The sequence below is a fragment of the Xenia sp. Carnegie-2017 genome, unplaced genomic scaffold, assembly GCF_021976095.1.
Source record: "Xenia sp. Carnegie-2017 unplaced genomic scaffold, XeniaSp_v1 HiC_scaffold_22, whole genome shotgun sequence".
In the NCBI taxonomy this organism is placed as follows: Eukaryota; Metazoa; Cnidaria; class Anthozoa; order Malacalcyonacea; family Xeniidae; genus Xenia; species Xenia sp. Carnegie-2017.
Window position 1 is genome coordinate 12,515,113 of NW_025813485.1, and position 14,253 is coordinate 12,529,365.

The 14,253-nt window shown below is 35.5% G+C and overlaps 2 protein-coding genes across 2 annotated transcripts; both read right to left on the bottom strand.

Moving 5' to 3' along the window:
- Window positions 1-508: 508 nt before the first annotated feature.
- LOC124446388 (folate receptor alpha-like) lies at window positions 509-2,632 on the bottom strand. Its single transcript, XM_046997232.1, has 2 exons — window positions 2,271-2,632; window positions 509-2,196 (listed from the first exon to the last, which is right to left on the bottom strand). Exon 2 carries the CDS (start codon window positions 2,175-2,177, stop codon window positions 876-878), a length of 1,302 nt encoding a protein of 433 aa, XP_046853188.1. The 5' UTR covers window positions 2,178-2,196; window positions 2,271-2,632; the 3' UTR covers window positions 509-875.
- An 836-nt stretch (window positions 2,633-3,468) lies between these two features.
- On the bottom strand, window positions 3,469-13,939 carry LOC124445132 (grainyhead-like protein 3 homolog). Its single transcript, XM_046995839.1, has 23 exons — window positions 13,788-13,939; window positions 12,425-12,721; window positions 12,251-12,299; window positions 11,715-11,782; window positions 11,046-11,100; window positions 10,380-10,500; window positions 10,285-10,318; window positions 9,426-9,531; window positions 9,191-9,255; window positions 9,034-9,110; window positions 8,805-8,875; window positions 8,626-8,737; window positions 8,425-8,516; window positions 8,003-8,059; window positions 7,737-7,841; window positions 7,574-7,658; window positions 6,055-6,158; window positions 5,896-5,951; window positions 5,749-5,794; window positions 5,157-5,226; window positions 4,883-4,971; window positions 4,293-4,357; window positions 3,469-4,015 (listed from the first exon to the last, which is right to left on the bottom strand). The coding sequence occupies exons 1-23, from the start codon at window positions 13,796-13,798 to the stop codon at window positions 3,898-3,900; spliced, it is 1,953 nt and encodes a 650-aa protein (XP_046851795.1). The 5' UTR covers window positions 13,799-13,939; the 3' UTR covers window positions 3,469-3,897.
- Window positions 13,940-14,253: the final 314 nt, after the last annotated feature.

A 14,253-nucleotide genomic window follows, 5' to 3' on the forward strand; every position in this document is an offset into this window, starting at 1 on the left:
CAGGGAATAATGACAAGTACTGTAAAATCATTGAAAGTATAAAATGGAATTTGCACTTGCAACGTATTCGCATGATAACTACGTAAGTTTAAAAAACAATACCCAACGGCAAAAATAACAAAAATACGCTCAACTTATATATGAAAGGTATTTAAATATTCAACATAAAACCATTTAACCTTTTCAGTTGACATACTTATAAATATCAATGGCAAATCGTTCTTGCTTGAGTGTTTGCTATGAATCTGACAACCATCTAAGAGAAGAACGTGGTTGTCTGTGTTGTTTTTTTCCGGCCTTTCATTGCCTTTTAGACGTAAGACTTCCTATTGTGAATCATATAAAAATAGAGCTTCATGTATCTCATGCATCTACGTACGCATAGTTGCCAATTCAATGTAGAATTCATGAACAATAATTTATTTCACATACGAACATTTTTTCCAAAAACTGTATTTCACATTCCTACATCACAATTCCTATGACATATTTTTAGTTAGGCAACACATTTTTTTAAGCTTATACTTTTAGATTTTATTAATTTGTACCGTACATAAGGCTATGTATGGTATGAAAAATATGGCTAAACCTACAATTGAAAACTACATTTACACAAGCCAATGTCATAGTTAATAATGGAAAATGAAATGATTAAAGGCAGCAAATTTTATACCAGCAATGCTTATATAACTGAGTATATGATGTGTTTTATGACAGTTGCAAAATTTTAAATGTACCACATTCAAAATCCCTTTCGTTTTATACAGTTAAAACAACTGCCCATAGAATTGACGAAATAAGCATGAATGCTGGATAAAGTAAAGTTGAAGAGCTGGCAATAATGTTTCGAGTAACTGTTGATGCAAACTCAAGATTCAAATCTTCGCACCACTATCTGGCCATAGATTCATGCAGTCCCTTCCAGGCTTACCAGAAGTGTATTTGTATGTGTGATCGAATATCTTGTTACAGAACATCATGGAATTTGTAAAATAATCTTTGAAAGACGTACATTTTTGTTTGTCGCATTTGTCGTTATCAGTCCACTTCCAGGTATCACTCCAATCATTTGAACACGTCATATCATTCTTGCAAGCATCAAACCAGGCATCACAATCATCAGAACAAAGTGGTATGCTCTTAAATTTTTCTGTTCTCGTCAAACCACCCATTGGATCATTGACAATCCAAGGTGCCAGATTTGGGGAGCAAGAGTAGAAGCATGTATTCTTGATGAAAAACTCTCGACATTTATCCGAGAGATTACCACAATGGTTCCACTTTCTGTTGAACAATGTCAAAGCTCCATCTTTCTTGATAGCAGAAGTTGTATTTGCACTGCAGCATCCATGACTTCTCCATGGAACACATTCTTTAGAGTCATACTCAGGCCCTGGTTTCTTCTTATGGTTGCTTGTTGCAATACATCGATCTAAGTAATCGACAACCTTCTTGCTGACGGAAGCTGACCACTTAGGTGAATGTAAAGAAATTCTTGCGACCAGTTCGTTAGGATTACGACCATCCTTGTCTACATTTGGCCACATTCTAAAACAGTCCTGTCCTGGAACACCTTTGGTGTACACAAATGACCCATCAAAAATATTTTTACAAAAATTTTCGGCGTTATTGAAATGCTCTTTAAATGTCTTGCATTCTTTATCGCACAGGTCGCCCTTCTTTGTCTTTATCCAACTTTTCAAAAAACTATCTGAGCAGAGGAAGTCGTCTTTGCAAGCATTATACCAGTCATCGCAGTCGCTTGCACATAAAGGCACATCTACTATCCTTTCCCTTCGAGTGACCTTAGATCTTTTGTCTACAACAATGTATAAACCAATGTTCGGTGAACATTCATAAAAACATGTATCCCTCAAGAACCACTCTCTACAAGCTTTGCTAACATTACGACTGCAGTGATCCCATTTCATGTTATACAACGTTAACATTCCGTCTCTCTCGATACTTTGAGACGTTTTGTTGGTACAACACGATCTTTTGCTCCATGGCGAACAATATTTGAGTCCACCGGGTTCCATTTCAGGAGTTTTTTTATGATGCTTAGCATCTAAACATCGGTTTAACACGTCCACTTCAACGTCTAAGTCTGCGCTGCCCACTGCATGAAAACATGAAGTAATCATCAAAAGCAGCAAATGTCTACCAGTATAATGCATCTTGTCGGGCCGGCGTTTGCTATATTAACAGAGTTTGTAAAAAAAGCAATCTAATTCAATCATGTGAAATACAGAGGTAATCGTACTGATTACATTGACCAAGAGAATATATCCAAGTCGAAGTATCACTGGAAATACCACGTGGAAATTAACTTCACGTGCATGCAATTCAAAATAATTAGTTCGCAGTTTATGCAAATTTATTTGTCTATTGTAATAAACATAACATCGAGGCTCAAAGTTTACACTACTTTGTGATTTGAGGTACCATTGAATTCTGTGAGTCATATCTTTCAATTTATCTGTCCGACATATTAATCGATTAGGATACGACAACCTAAGCATTGCCATTTGTTGCGCAATCGTGTACGTCACAGCGTGTGTAATGTAACCTTGTAAATGTGAGAGCAGATTTACAAGCATATTTTGTGGAATATAGAACTGCCTTGGCTAAAAGTACACTCATTGGCATTTTAAAGTTTTTCGCATAGCAAACTACACCGGCTCCACAATATCCTAAAACTTTTCCATTATTTCCAAACTTTATTGAAGTATACATGAAACAAAATTAATAAGCCCTTTATGACCGAGCGCGAGGTCTTTACGGAGAAATAACGGACTGAGGTGTTTTTGTACAGACCGAACCCGTAGGGCGAGGTTTGTACAAAAAGACAGAGACTCGAAAAATACCGAGATTCGAAATCTAAAATTATTAGCTCTACCCTCTAACTTACTCCAGGCTCTGATAGCAATTTATCATATACTGATCACATATTTGAAAATTATCCCAAGACACATTTTAGAAACCACTGCATGGAGCGATATTAGGCGGCGCAAAGTACTTATATTTATGATGTGCAATCAATAAAAGAAACAAACACCCCCCAAAATGGGCATCTTATATTTGAGATTTGACCTTTAACCAACTCCCATTTTCTAAAGTTCATACATTCACACATGTAAATACAAAAAACGTTTTCCTTTAAAATGAACTAAAAGCCATTGCTTAATGACGCGTTTTCCTACATATATGACCGATGGATCAATCTCCCATGGCTGAATGAGAATTGAAACTTGGAATCCAAGAACACAACTGGAAAGACCACGCAAAATTTTGAGGAACTCTAGCAGAAAGTATTCCAAGAAAGATAATAGTATGGCTTCCGTGCAATTTGAAAAAAAAAAACATTCAAAAATCGAAATAAGAAATCCTGGCATTACGGATCTTTACACACTCACAAAACAAAAACAATCCACATCATGCACACAGCAGAAAATCAACGAAACAAACTGCACAATTTCCAACAATAGTCATTCACAATAATTTACACTGCGTGTGATTACATAATTTTGCACTCTTATTTTAAAAAAATCCACACTTTTATAGACTTTTGCCGTCACAGCCGAGAATCATTTGCTACTGCTATACAAAACATATAAATGTAAAACACAGCCGCGAGGCCAAAATCATAAAACAAAAAACGATTGACACTCCGTAAAAGGTAACTTGGCTACTTTGCTACATAGAACAAGATCAGATGATGACATGCAATACTTGTCGAAATGTTTAGAATAAATGTTTACTTTTTTACCCAGTGTCAATCGTTGGGTTTTTAAAAGCCGCGAGGCTCGAAAATATTACGTTGCTACATATAGTTTGGTATGCTGTGAGAATATTTAGTTCCAAGGAAATGGAAGATGATTGTCACCGTAATTTATGTTAATAAAAAAGAGTAAGTTCGAAATGCCCAAGTTGGTTGTCAAAGTCAATCTTGATGATAAAATCGTCCTCGTCGACGAATTGCTCCACCATTCTGTCGTCCATATTTACTAAAATTCTACAACAGTCGGTAGATGACAACCGTCAAAAACTTATCTCGAAACAAATTAAACGAGGAGAACGGGAAACTTAAGGTTGGATCAATTTCACTTCCCAAAGATAACTGGCTAAGTTTATTGATGACAGCACAAAAAATTAATAAAATGCATATTTGATACAAATAGCCAACAAATGCAGTACTTACCGAAACATATGACAGATGGACAAAAGACAAAGCTTGGAAACAATCAAGGGAGAACGCTGCGCCGAAAGATAGATAACGTGTAGTATCTTACCCTTTCTTGGTCTTCTTATACACCGCTTTTATCATCTCTGGTGGAATATCATATTTCTGAGCTACCTGAAAAAAATGGACGTGTTTTCTATTTGACTTGATTACACCAAACAATACACTAGGTTATCGGCTCTACCATCAGCACATCAGCACATACGCTATCCTGGAAATACCTTACGTCGTTGACTACATAAAGTGCCGCCTAATTAAGTTGAAATTGGATGGAAGAATACTAAGTTTTCATAATTGCTTCATTCGAAGATCTTCCAGATTAAATATGATAAGGATGAGTCCAGGTGAAAGACCGTCACCATGATCACACACACAAGTGCTGCGCAATAGATAAGACGAATAAAGATGAAAGTATGAGAAAATCTTTAGCAACCCTCATTATTGCATGTTAAATAACAGTGATGCATTTTGATGGTCGATTCTTCTAAATTATTATACGTAGAAGTCAATGGATTTGCTGACGTATTAGAAAACACACTATTATCCCAATATAAAACCTACTTTACTACTAAATATCACGCACACGAGTCTTCCAATCACATGATGTCAAAACATTGCAAATACTTCGTGTACACTTACTGCTTCACGGAGGTCAACAACACCAAAGGAATCGAGCATTAGCGCATTGTAAACTTTCTCCTCTTCTTTTTTGACGTATATAGTAACAGCTATAAAAACATAAATCGTGTACATAAAATACGAAGTACACGCAATTTCACTAATACTATAATTTTGTTTCCTTGACATGTTGCGTGGTAGGTATTTTATGTCAGGAAAACCGCCTGACTATTGCGAAATATTGCTTCACCGAGAAGTGCTTTCAATTCCATTCAGGTGTTGAAGAAAGAAGTACCTGGCTGAGGGGGTCTTTGTACCCTTTGAGCTTTGTTTCGTGGTATAAACTCCAAATCAGCAAGCTCATCCTGAATTATAATGAAACCAAATACAATGAAGACACTGTGTGATCACGGAGTTGCACGTAAACAATTATTTCTGAAGGTAAAACGTCCATCAACTCTTTACACCAAAATTAAAAATCAAATTCTGCGCTATACAACCAAGTCATTTTCAGGGATTTTTTCCCAAGCACTAAACGTAATAGCTTCTCCACTGACATGAGAGAATACAGGACACAGAGACAATTTCTCTACCCAACTGGATACATTCAAATTGATAGCAGAAGATTCCAATAAAAATCTATCTATAGAACAATATTCTGTTTCTTACACCGAGTCTCACACTAGTTGAGTGTGTGCGCATGTGTGCAATCAATAACGAAAAGTGCTTGCATTAAATTCAATAGAAACGATCTTCCGTGTGTTAAAAGCCTGTGGTTACATCATTAAGAGGTAAATAAAACGGTGAATTTGAAGCAAACCATGCGCTGAGTCCCAGTCTTTCCAAAGCTATGTATCTTACAAATGAAGATAATATGTATGACTTACATTAGCGATGTCCAAAGAAGCCTTCAATCGTCGTTTGTTCTCGTTTTCCTATGAAGATGTTCTTCATGTAAAATTATCTATCTACTTTTTTCAAGCAGTTTATACATTTCCCAGACACCATGTCTTCAATCTTATTCTTTAACTTACTTTACTGCATGCAGGAAAGTGGCGTTCTGAATTGCGGCTTCATTCAAATGGAAACACTACAGATTGAGAAATACACAGAGTAACAGCAAATCAATTGCACATACGAATATCATAGCCGAAAATTTCACACGTATTGATTGTCAAGAGCATTGAGCTTACTTCGTTTGGACTAAATAGAATTGGCTTAGGTCCTAAAGGTGTCGTAGGAGTTAGCTTCGTAAATTTAGATGGTGTTTGAAATACCGATGGCGAAATCGCAGAATCTAAAAGAAACAACAAAAACGTCAGGCGAATTAGCATATCAAGTAAAAAAGGCTTTCCATAAATAATGTCAAAATCAAAGTAACCAAAAGCGCCTACATCAGACTCAGGGAAACTACTTCTTTAGATAATTAAATTGATTTTAAGATCATTTGCAATATATTTGATAAGTGAAATTTTTTATCTTCGTGAACTTCTGGGGCCTAAAACAGTTGACTCCGCACCCCATAGGAAGTGACGTAAAAAGAAGAAAACGCTCATTTCGTAAAGAACATACACCGTAAAGAACATACACCACAGAGTTTCAGTGGGAAACAGCGTCCAAACAGTTGTACTTTTTAAATGTTTTCCTTGATTATTTGCTCAAACGACGTAGTCAAACTAAACACCGAACGATATCTAAAATTTAAGACTGGTTATAAGAAGACTGGTTAAAACAGCTTTATTATATGGCAAGCGTCACTTCTGGGTAAATGGCGCGCTTTGATTGGCTCAGAAACATTTTTGCCAGTCCATTATTTTCCCGTAATCGACCACGGTCCAAAAGGCATAAATTTACATTCAAATGTAAAGAAACTTTGTAATGCAAAAAGGAAAACGCAAAATAAACGAAACAAAAAACTATTTACGAATGTGATTCGAAGGAAAGACATTTGGAAAACAGTTTAACTATCTAGACGATACAATTTGAAACGATATATTTTTTACGGACGAAAACTAGGAAAGTGAAAGCCAACCAGTTAAAAACAGCTAGGACGAGAAAGAAAGCAATCTTCGTTTCAGGTCAAATAATGCCATATAATAAACCTTTTAATAACAGGTCGCTTTTTCGGTCTTTACTGAGAAATATCGGACCTCTGTCATTTTGTACAAACCTCGCCCTGTACGGGTTCGGTCTGCACAAAAAGACCTCGGTCCGTTATTTCTCCGTAAAGACCTCGAGCTCGGATATCAAGGGCTTATTATTGTTTACCATAAACAAGTACAATGAAGCTATATCTTTAATGCTAGCGTTCTCCTTTTTACGTCACATCCGGCGCGAGGTCACCAACTTTTGGGCCCAAAAAACCCATGAAGATAAATTTTTATAATATCAAATATATTGCAAATGTTTTCAAAATTTACATAACTAAAAGAAAAAGACACTTAAAGACATTACCTATGTATGTAGTGGGCAGTGACATCATTTTTAAGCGGGTCAAACAAACATTTATTTGAAACACCAATGACAATAGAAAAATGAAGTAAACAAACGACAAGATAGCTCATCACCAAACTTTGTAAGGTAAGAGTACATCGCAGATTTTATTGTACACGGATTTTTATCACATGCAATTCCGTGACGACTCATTCTTTCTACGTAGCTAGCTATCACTGAGCCAATCATTCGAATAAAAAAACGAGAACTCAAACATACCCACTAACGAACTGCTTTGCTTCATTAACTTCTGCATTCTCTTTTCAGCACTTCGTGACTCATCCTTGTTTTTTCTTTCTGCACCCTTAAGAGTTAGAAGAAAAATATAAAAAGAAAGCAGGACGACGAAATTCGGGCAGGTTACGCCTGCGAGCGGGTTTACCTTATCTCTGAATATTTTGATTTGACAAAAAGCACGATGGACAGGTTCAGCATCGGGCACATCTACATCTTCATACGTGTCAATTTGAAGATGCAATGGAATGCCCTGTGGAACAGTAAAATTATAAGTTCTGCAAACATCACTGAAACATGTCTACAACTGTATCATTTTACAAAGTTTTGTGCGTATAGAGTAGAAAAATCGATGCATTTAGTAAGAAATTTAGACATGGAGAAATTTACACGAGAATTAACGGTCAAATATACCTTCACTCCTTTTTGTGAAGAGAAATCAGTGCTCAAGCAGTTCATACGTAAAACAATCTGCAAATAAATAAACTACTGTAGACAACACAACACTGATGAATCCAGCGTTACGAATAGTCAATTGCAAAAGCTCATCACATAGTGAGGTTTATTTCTATGGAAATTCATGTAGAGGTTATAAAGGTACTTTGAATTTAAAAGAGTGGCTAAAACCTATTTTGCAAAACCCTGGATACGGTAAGTACAGGTAGAAAAGTGCATGTTTTCATAAGATCTTGATGTAATGTTGAAATCTCAAGCATATGTATGAACTTTATCATACTGTTTTAATCAAACTGATTGCCTCAGTCAAAATCACAGTTAAAGAGATAAATGATTGATTTGCATGGAAAAACCATGTGTTTTTACACGGTAAACTTTACCTTGGCATTCACGTTCATATCCCAGTAAAACGCAGCCGCATTATAAGCAATGTCATCTACATGATCGTCGATGTTTGCACAAGACTTGCGATCTAATAGATAAGAAACAGGCGTGAATTGCCTTAGACATTTCTACTCTTATTCCAGCGTGGAACCGTTGTTATTGAAAACAAATCAATACATATGTACACAGATGCTTACCAATATCAAATGCTCTTTGCTGTGGATTAGCTTGTTGCGCGTGCCAATAACGCCAATGTTGAATCTCGACATTGGGATCTTTTTCATCGCGAAAAACCAAATGCAAGATAGACTGTGAAATAAGAAAACAAATTATAAACCAAAAGCAACGAGTACAGTGAGCCACTTGAATCGCCTACCTTCACTTTTGTGTTTTGAACTCCAGATGACTCGGATACATTTGCTTCAAAGTTAATGGAATAGAACTGTCCTGAAGAAAGGTAAACATCGATTTAATAATTTGCTCGTGTCAAACCTCTTTCTGACTAACATTCTTAAACTAAAAATGAAATGGTCTATTTTTTTTGCTCGAAATACCCTTTGAATCTCCAAAATAAAATATTTGACAAGAAACTGTATAGTCTGAACCTTTGTTTAGATACGTCAAAGAGTCTTCTCCGCGTCTCTGAATGATCGAAGGAGGAGCTTCTAAGGTAAAACAATACCTATAAAAGTAGAAAGCAATTTTTAAAGGCTATATATGGGCCTGAGGAACCAAATACGTCACGATTCAGATTGGACTCACTTTTCCTGCGCAGCAAAAAGCGTCTGTGGCTTCATGGTGGGAACATAACACGTATAGTTGAATCCCTATTCGCAAAGGAAAAATGATTGAGTATTCCACAGAGAACGAGGAAATTGATCATGACAAATATAAAATAAGATCGCAAAGGTCCCGTCAATTGAGTGACGTTTTTTATAAATATTGATAAGTTGAGGTTGGTACGAATAACGAAAAATAAAAATGAATTTACACGCACCTCGTGTCTACGAACTAAAGGGGATATTTCTGTTGAGGAAGCCGGAGATACAGAGCTACCGACTGTCGATGATTGAGCTTCACTTTTTTTACGACAATCTGACGGGCTATACGTAAGAATTTAGGAAACTTATATAATTACTTTCAAAACTTCATCCTTATATGAATCATAACCAATACAACAATAAAAAATAGAGAAAAGGTTATTAATAAACATGCACAGCCGCACTTAAACCTTAAATGCATGATGAAAAATTGTGGCGCATCGTGTACAATTGTGGTAATATGTATTAATGTTGCGTATAACGTACATTGAATGTATACTCGTGGTATATCATGAAGTACACTATATGTATCGTCGTGTTAAAAATTGTTTACCATATGTATCTTCATGCTAAAAAATGTACACTATACAGTATGTATCGTCTTGTTAAAAGATGTAAACTATATGTATCGTCGTGTTAAAAATATGTATCGTCGTGTTCAAAATTGTTTGCCATATGTATCGTCATGCTAAAATATGTACACTATACAGTATGTATCGTCGTGTTAAAAAATGTAAAAAATATGTATCGTCGTGTTAAAAATTGTTTACATATGTATCTTCATGCTAAAAAATGTACACTATACAGTATGTATCGTCTTGTTAAAAGATGTAAACTATATGTATCGTCGTGTTAAAAAATGTAAACTATATCACCATTATGTATAGTGTACATTAAAATGTACACTATATGTACACTATTATGTATACATTAAAAAATGTGAACTATATCGCCATTATGTATAGTGTACATTAAAAAATGTTAACTACATGTATCGTCGTAGTACATAATGTTCTCTCCATTTTTCCACATTACCTAGTTTGTTGCTTCACGATTGATATCGTAACGCCTGCAAAGATGTATGAAAAGTTTATTAAATGCATCAAAATATCCTCCCGCTGTAAACACACTGTTCTTTTCAATTGGAACTGTAGACTTTTGATATGTACTTAGGAAAGTTAAAAAATCGTTATTTTTCACAACGTTTTTTCCAAGACCCTTATCCAGTTTCATTTCCTTCGAAACATTGCACTAAGTGCAGTAAAAAGTAATATCAAAGATCAGAGAACACAACGTTTTTTCCAAGGTCCTTATCCAGTTTTATTTCCTTCGAAACATTACAATAAGCGCAGTAAAAAGTAATATCAAAGATCAGGGAACACAACGTTTTTTCCAAGGTCCTTATCCAGTTTTATTTCCTTCGAAACATTACAATAAGCGCAGTAAAAAGTAATATCAAAGATCAGGGAACACAACGTTTTTTCCAAGGTCCTTATCCAGTTTTATTTCCTTCGAAACATTACAATAAGCGCAGCACAAAGTAATATGAAAGATCAGGGAAACACATGCAAAACAAGCACACGTTAGTTAAGGGATTTGTGCAACTTCACCACGCCTTATCATCATATTCATAATTGAGTTGGCAGTTTTTTTTAAAAAAAAGAACCGAAACCGAAGCAAACCGAGAAAAATTTTCCGGAACCAAACAGCTCTTGCAGACATTATATTGGATTTCGAGAAATCTAAAATCGTGTTGTGTTCATAGTAAATATTTAGAAATAATAATTGTTGCATACCTCAACAGAGGCGGACGTAGATGATCTTGTTTGACTCTGTCTACTCGTACTTCGTCTAATAAACGATAACAAACGCCTTAGTATGGGACGGTCTTCCTCCTTCCCAAAATTAGCTACTATTAACTTATATAAATCGTGATGATAGACTCCTTAGGATGGTGTTGGGAACGCTATAGAAGGTAAGTTCATGGCCAACACACTCACAAGTTTCATATATTTTATCACTCACGGTTTCACATACAGATATGTGTACTCGACTTAATACTCGAAATTACTACCCATCTCTATTAAATATAGTCTCTAAATACCCCTTACTCACGTGATTGTATACTAATCATGATTAACTATATGATTACGTAATTCAAATCGTCTCAGTTCCCTACAGATGGAGGGACAGTCTCCCTCCTTTCCACAATTACCATTCACTTACATAAATTCATGATAATAGAATACCAATGTTTATTTGATGAGGGGTGACAATCATAAACGTAGAAATAATATTACAAAATATTCTGTTGTCAAGAACTATTGGACTTTACATAAATTATATAGCTACAATGTACATCATTTTCTTCTTTGATAAAAAATTCAGAAAGTCTTGATGGAATAACCTAAGTGAGCTTTTGGAAATGCAATATAAGAAACAAGATACGTTTTTCTTGAATTTACCTTGGAGGTTCGCTATCACTGCGCCGCTTTAATTCAGAGATGTTTGATTGAACAACAGTAACGTGAGCCTACAGTACAGACGTATTTGATTGAGCAAGGGTAACATGAGCCTACAGTACAGATATGTTTGATTGAACTAGGGCAACATGAGCCAACAGTACAGAGATGATTGAACTAGGGTAACATGAGCCTACAATACAGACATGTTTGATTGAATTATGGTAACATGAGCTTACAGTACATACATGTTTGATTTAACTATGGTAATGCAAGCCTACAGTACGGCATGTTTAACTATGTAATGTGAGCCTGCAGTACAGAGATGTTTGATTGAACTATGGTACAGTAAGCCTACAGTACAGACATACTTAACTATGGTAACATGAGCCTAAAGTAGAAAGATGTTTGATTTAACAATGGTGACGTGAGCCAATAGGAAAATTGTTACAAATGTACATGTTGAATAACTAAATAATTTTACGACATCACTTGATCAAAGCAATGAGCAAAATATTCTTACGAAATAGTTTAATCACCTCAGTTGGAGTCAGAACATCAGCTAACGTGACACTTCCAGTGCTATCACTGAAAAAGATAAAGTAATGTAGCCAAACAAACACATGTAGCACAAATGTAATTGAGTTAATAATTAAATTTTCTTTTTCCCAATGGCAAAGCCAGTTGGTGAAATGTTCATCGTCTTCACTCACTTTTCAGAAGTGGGTGAAGTGGGTGATCTAGCAGATTCGTGGACATAATAGTCATAGAGTAAACCAAGTGAAGCTGCAACTGATGGATCATCTGCACTAACTTGAGCTAGGAGTGAGGCTGTTAATGCGGAACTTTCTGATGAGTCAGAGGAGAAATATGCCTTGAGGAACTCTTTGCCACGATCTTCTTGTTCAGTAGTGTCTGTTTCAGCATCTTCATCTTTTGATAGACTGCTGGTGGATTTTATTGATGAAGTTTGGCTTTCTTGAAGTGCTACAGCACTTTGTAGCTTTTGTCTATAGGTATGATTAATGAAATTCATATAGTAAATAAAATTATCTTTTCGGTGGTCATAATTTATTAAATTGCCAACCTTACAAATGACAATGATGTATCAAAAATGGGTACGACAAAAAAAACACACTCACAAAAAAAAATTCACTATCTCATGTAGCATACATCAGTTGTTTCATCATTTGCTTCATCAAATACAGTACGATGGTTAAATTATTGAAAAAAATTGCTGTTTAAAAGATATTCAATTCCATTCGTGAAAAGGAATTTAAAATAAAGTGAGAAAGTATTGCGTTCATTACATTGTGTGCTCGCTCAAATGCTGACTCTAAATATGACTAAAAGAAAGGATGTTAAAATGTTATTCACTACCAAAACTAACCTTCATCCTCAGAACTGAAGGAGCTTAGTGTATCAAGATATACACATATACAGATGTCATACACACAAGGAAGTAATTATAGAATACCCTGCCACATACTACCTGCAAGCCTCACCCTAATCATAACCTAGCCAAATTGCTGTTGGCCATCTTTGTATCACTGTATTCTGTAATATTCATCACACAATTAACAAAATAAGCTCTCATAAACTAACTAATGAGCTCAACATTCCACTTCACATAACTTTAATACAACGCTAATTCATCGTGCAGGTACTTTCATGTTTCCATTGCCGATAAAAAGTTTGTCATAAGCGGAATTTCCAGATAAATAAAAAAGTAGAAATTCAAAACGGCGCCAAACGAATACAAAGGATGAAAGGCTTTGAAAAGCTACATATGTATATGAGCCGACACCACTTTTCAATTTCTGAGACAGTTTGTGTTTATACTTTGTCACTATACATCCTGGGCATCTTTTTAAAACAAAAATAGGGTCGTGTTACCTCAAACATAAAAAAAGCACTTATAAAAGGCTAAATACTACATCCATTGATTGACATTGATAAAAAGAAAGATATTAGTAAACAAACGTGAACATTATTGAAGATCGCATTTGTCGCTCTATCACATGATTCTTTGAATTATAAATATTGCATTCACCAAGGTTTACTGAATTCACTTACTTATCATCCATGCAAGATAACTTTAGACGCAGCAATTTAAAGACTTGTATTCCCGTTTGTTCACATCACGTACAGATGTCATGGTAGCCTTGCGCTTGTCATTTTCGCGACGCGTCATCGTTGTTGACTGTTGTGTTTACACATTACATGATCTACTCCCCCCGGAAACACTAATTTTTATTAAATAGCCGTAAAAGAAGGCGCAGGTGGCGAGCTAGAATCCGTTTTTATTCCTGCAGCACATATCTATTGGCGTTCATTCGCGGGGGAAACAATTAGTAAAATTAATGTTTCAAAGAAATAACTATACAAATCTTTTTAAGTTCCTTCTCTGGAAAGACAATGGAGAAAATTGTAAATGTGAAAATCGGGCTGACTTTGCTTATAAATATTGCGGGAAACGCGGAGCAGGGGGAGTGCGTGGAAATACTTTTCTGCCATTTTTGAATTTTAGGAATTTGACTCC

Coding starts and splice junctions, on each gene's coding strand:
- LOC124446388 (XM_046997232.1), bottom strand. CDS start 2,177: ATGCATTATACTGGTAGACATTTGCTGCTTTTGATGATTACTTCATGT.
- LOC124445132 (XM_046995839.1), bottom strand. Junction 5,952..6,054: donor TTCTATTTAGTCCAAACGAA/GTAAGCTCAATG, acceptor CTCAATCTGTAG/TGTTTCCATTTGAATGAAGC. Junction 4,972..5,156: donor ACAAAGACCCCCTCAGCCAG/GTACTTCTTTCT, acceptor ATGTTTTTATAG/CTGTTACTATATACGTCAAA.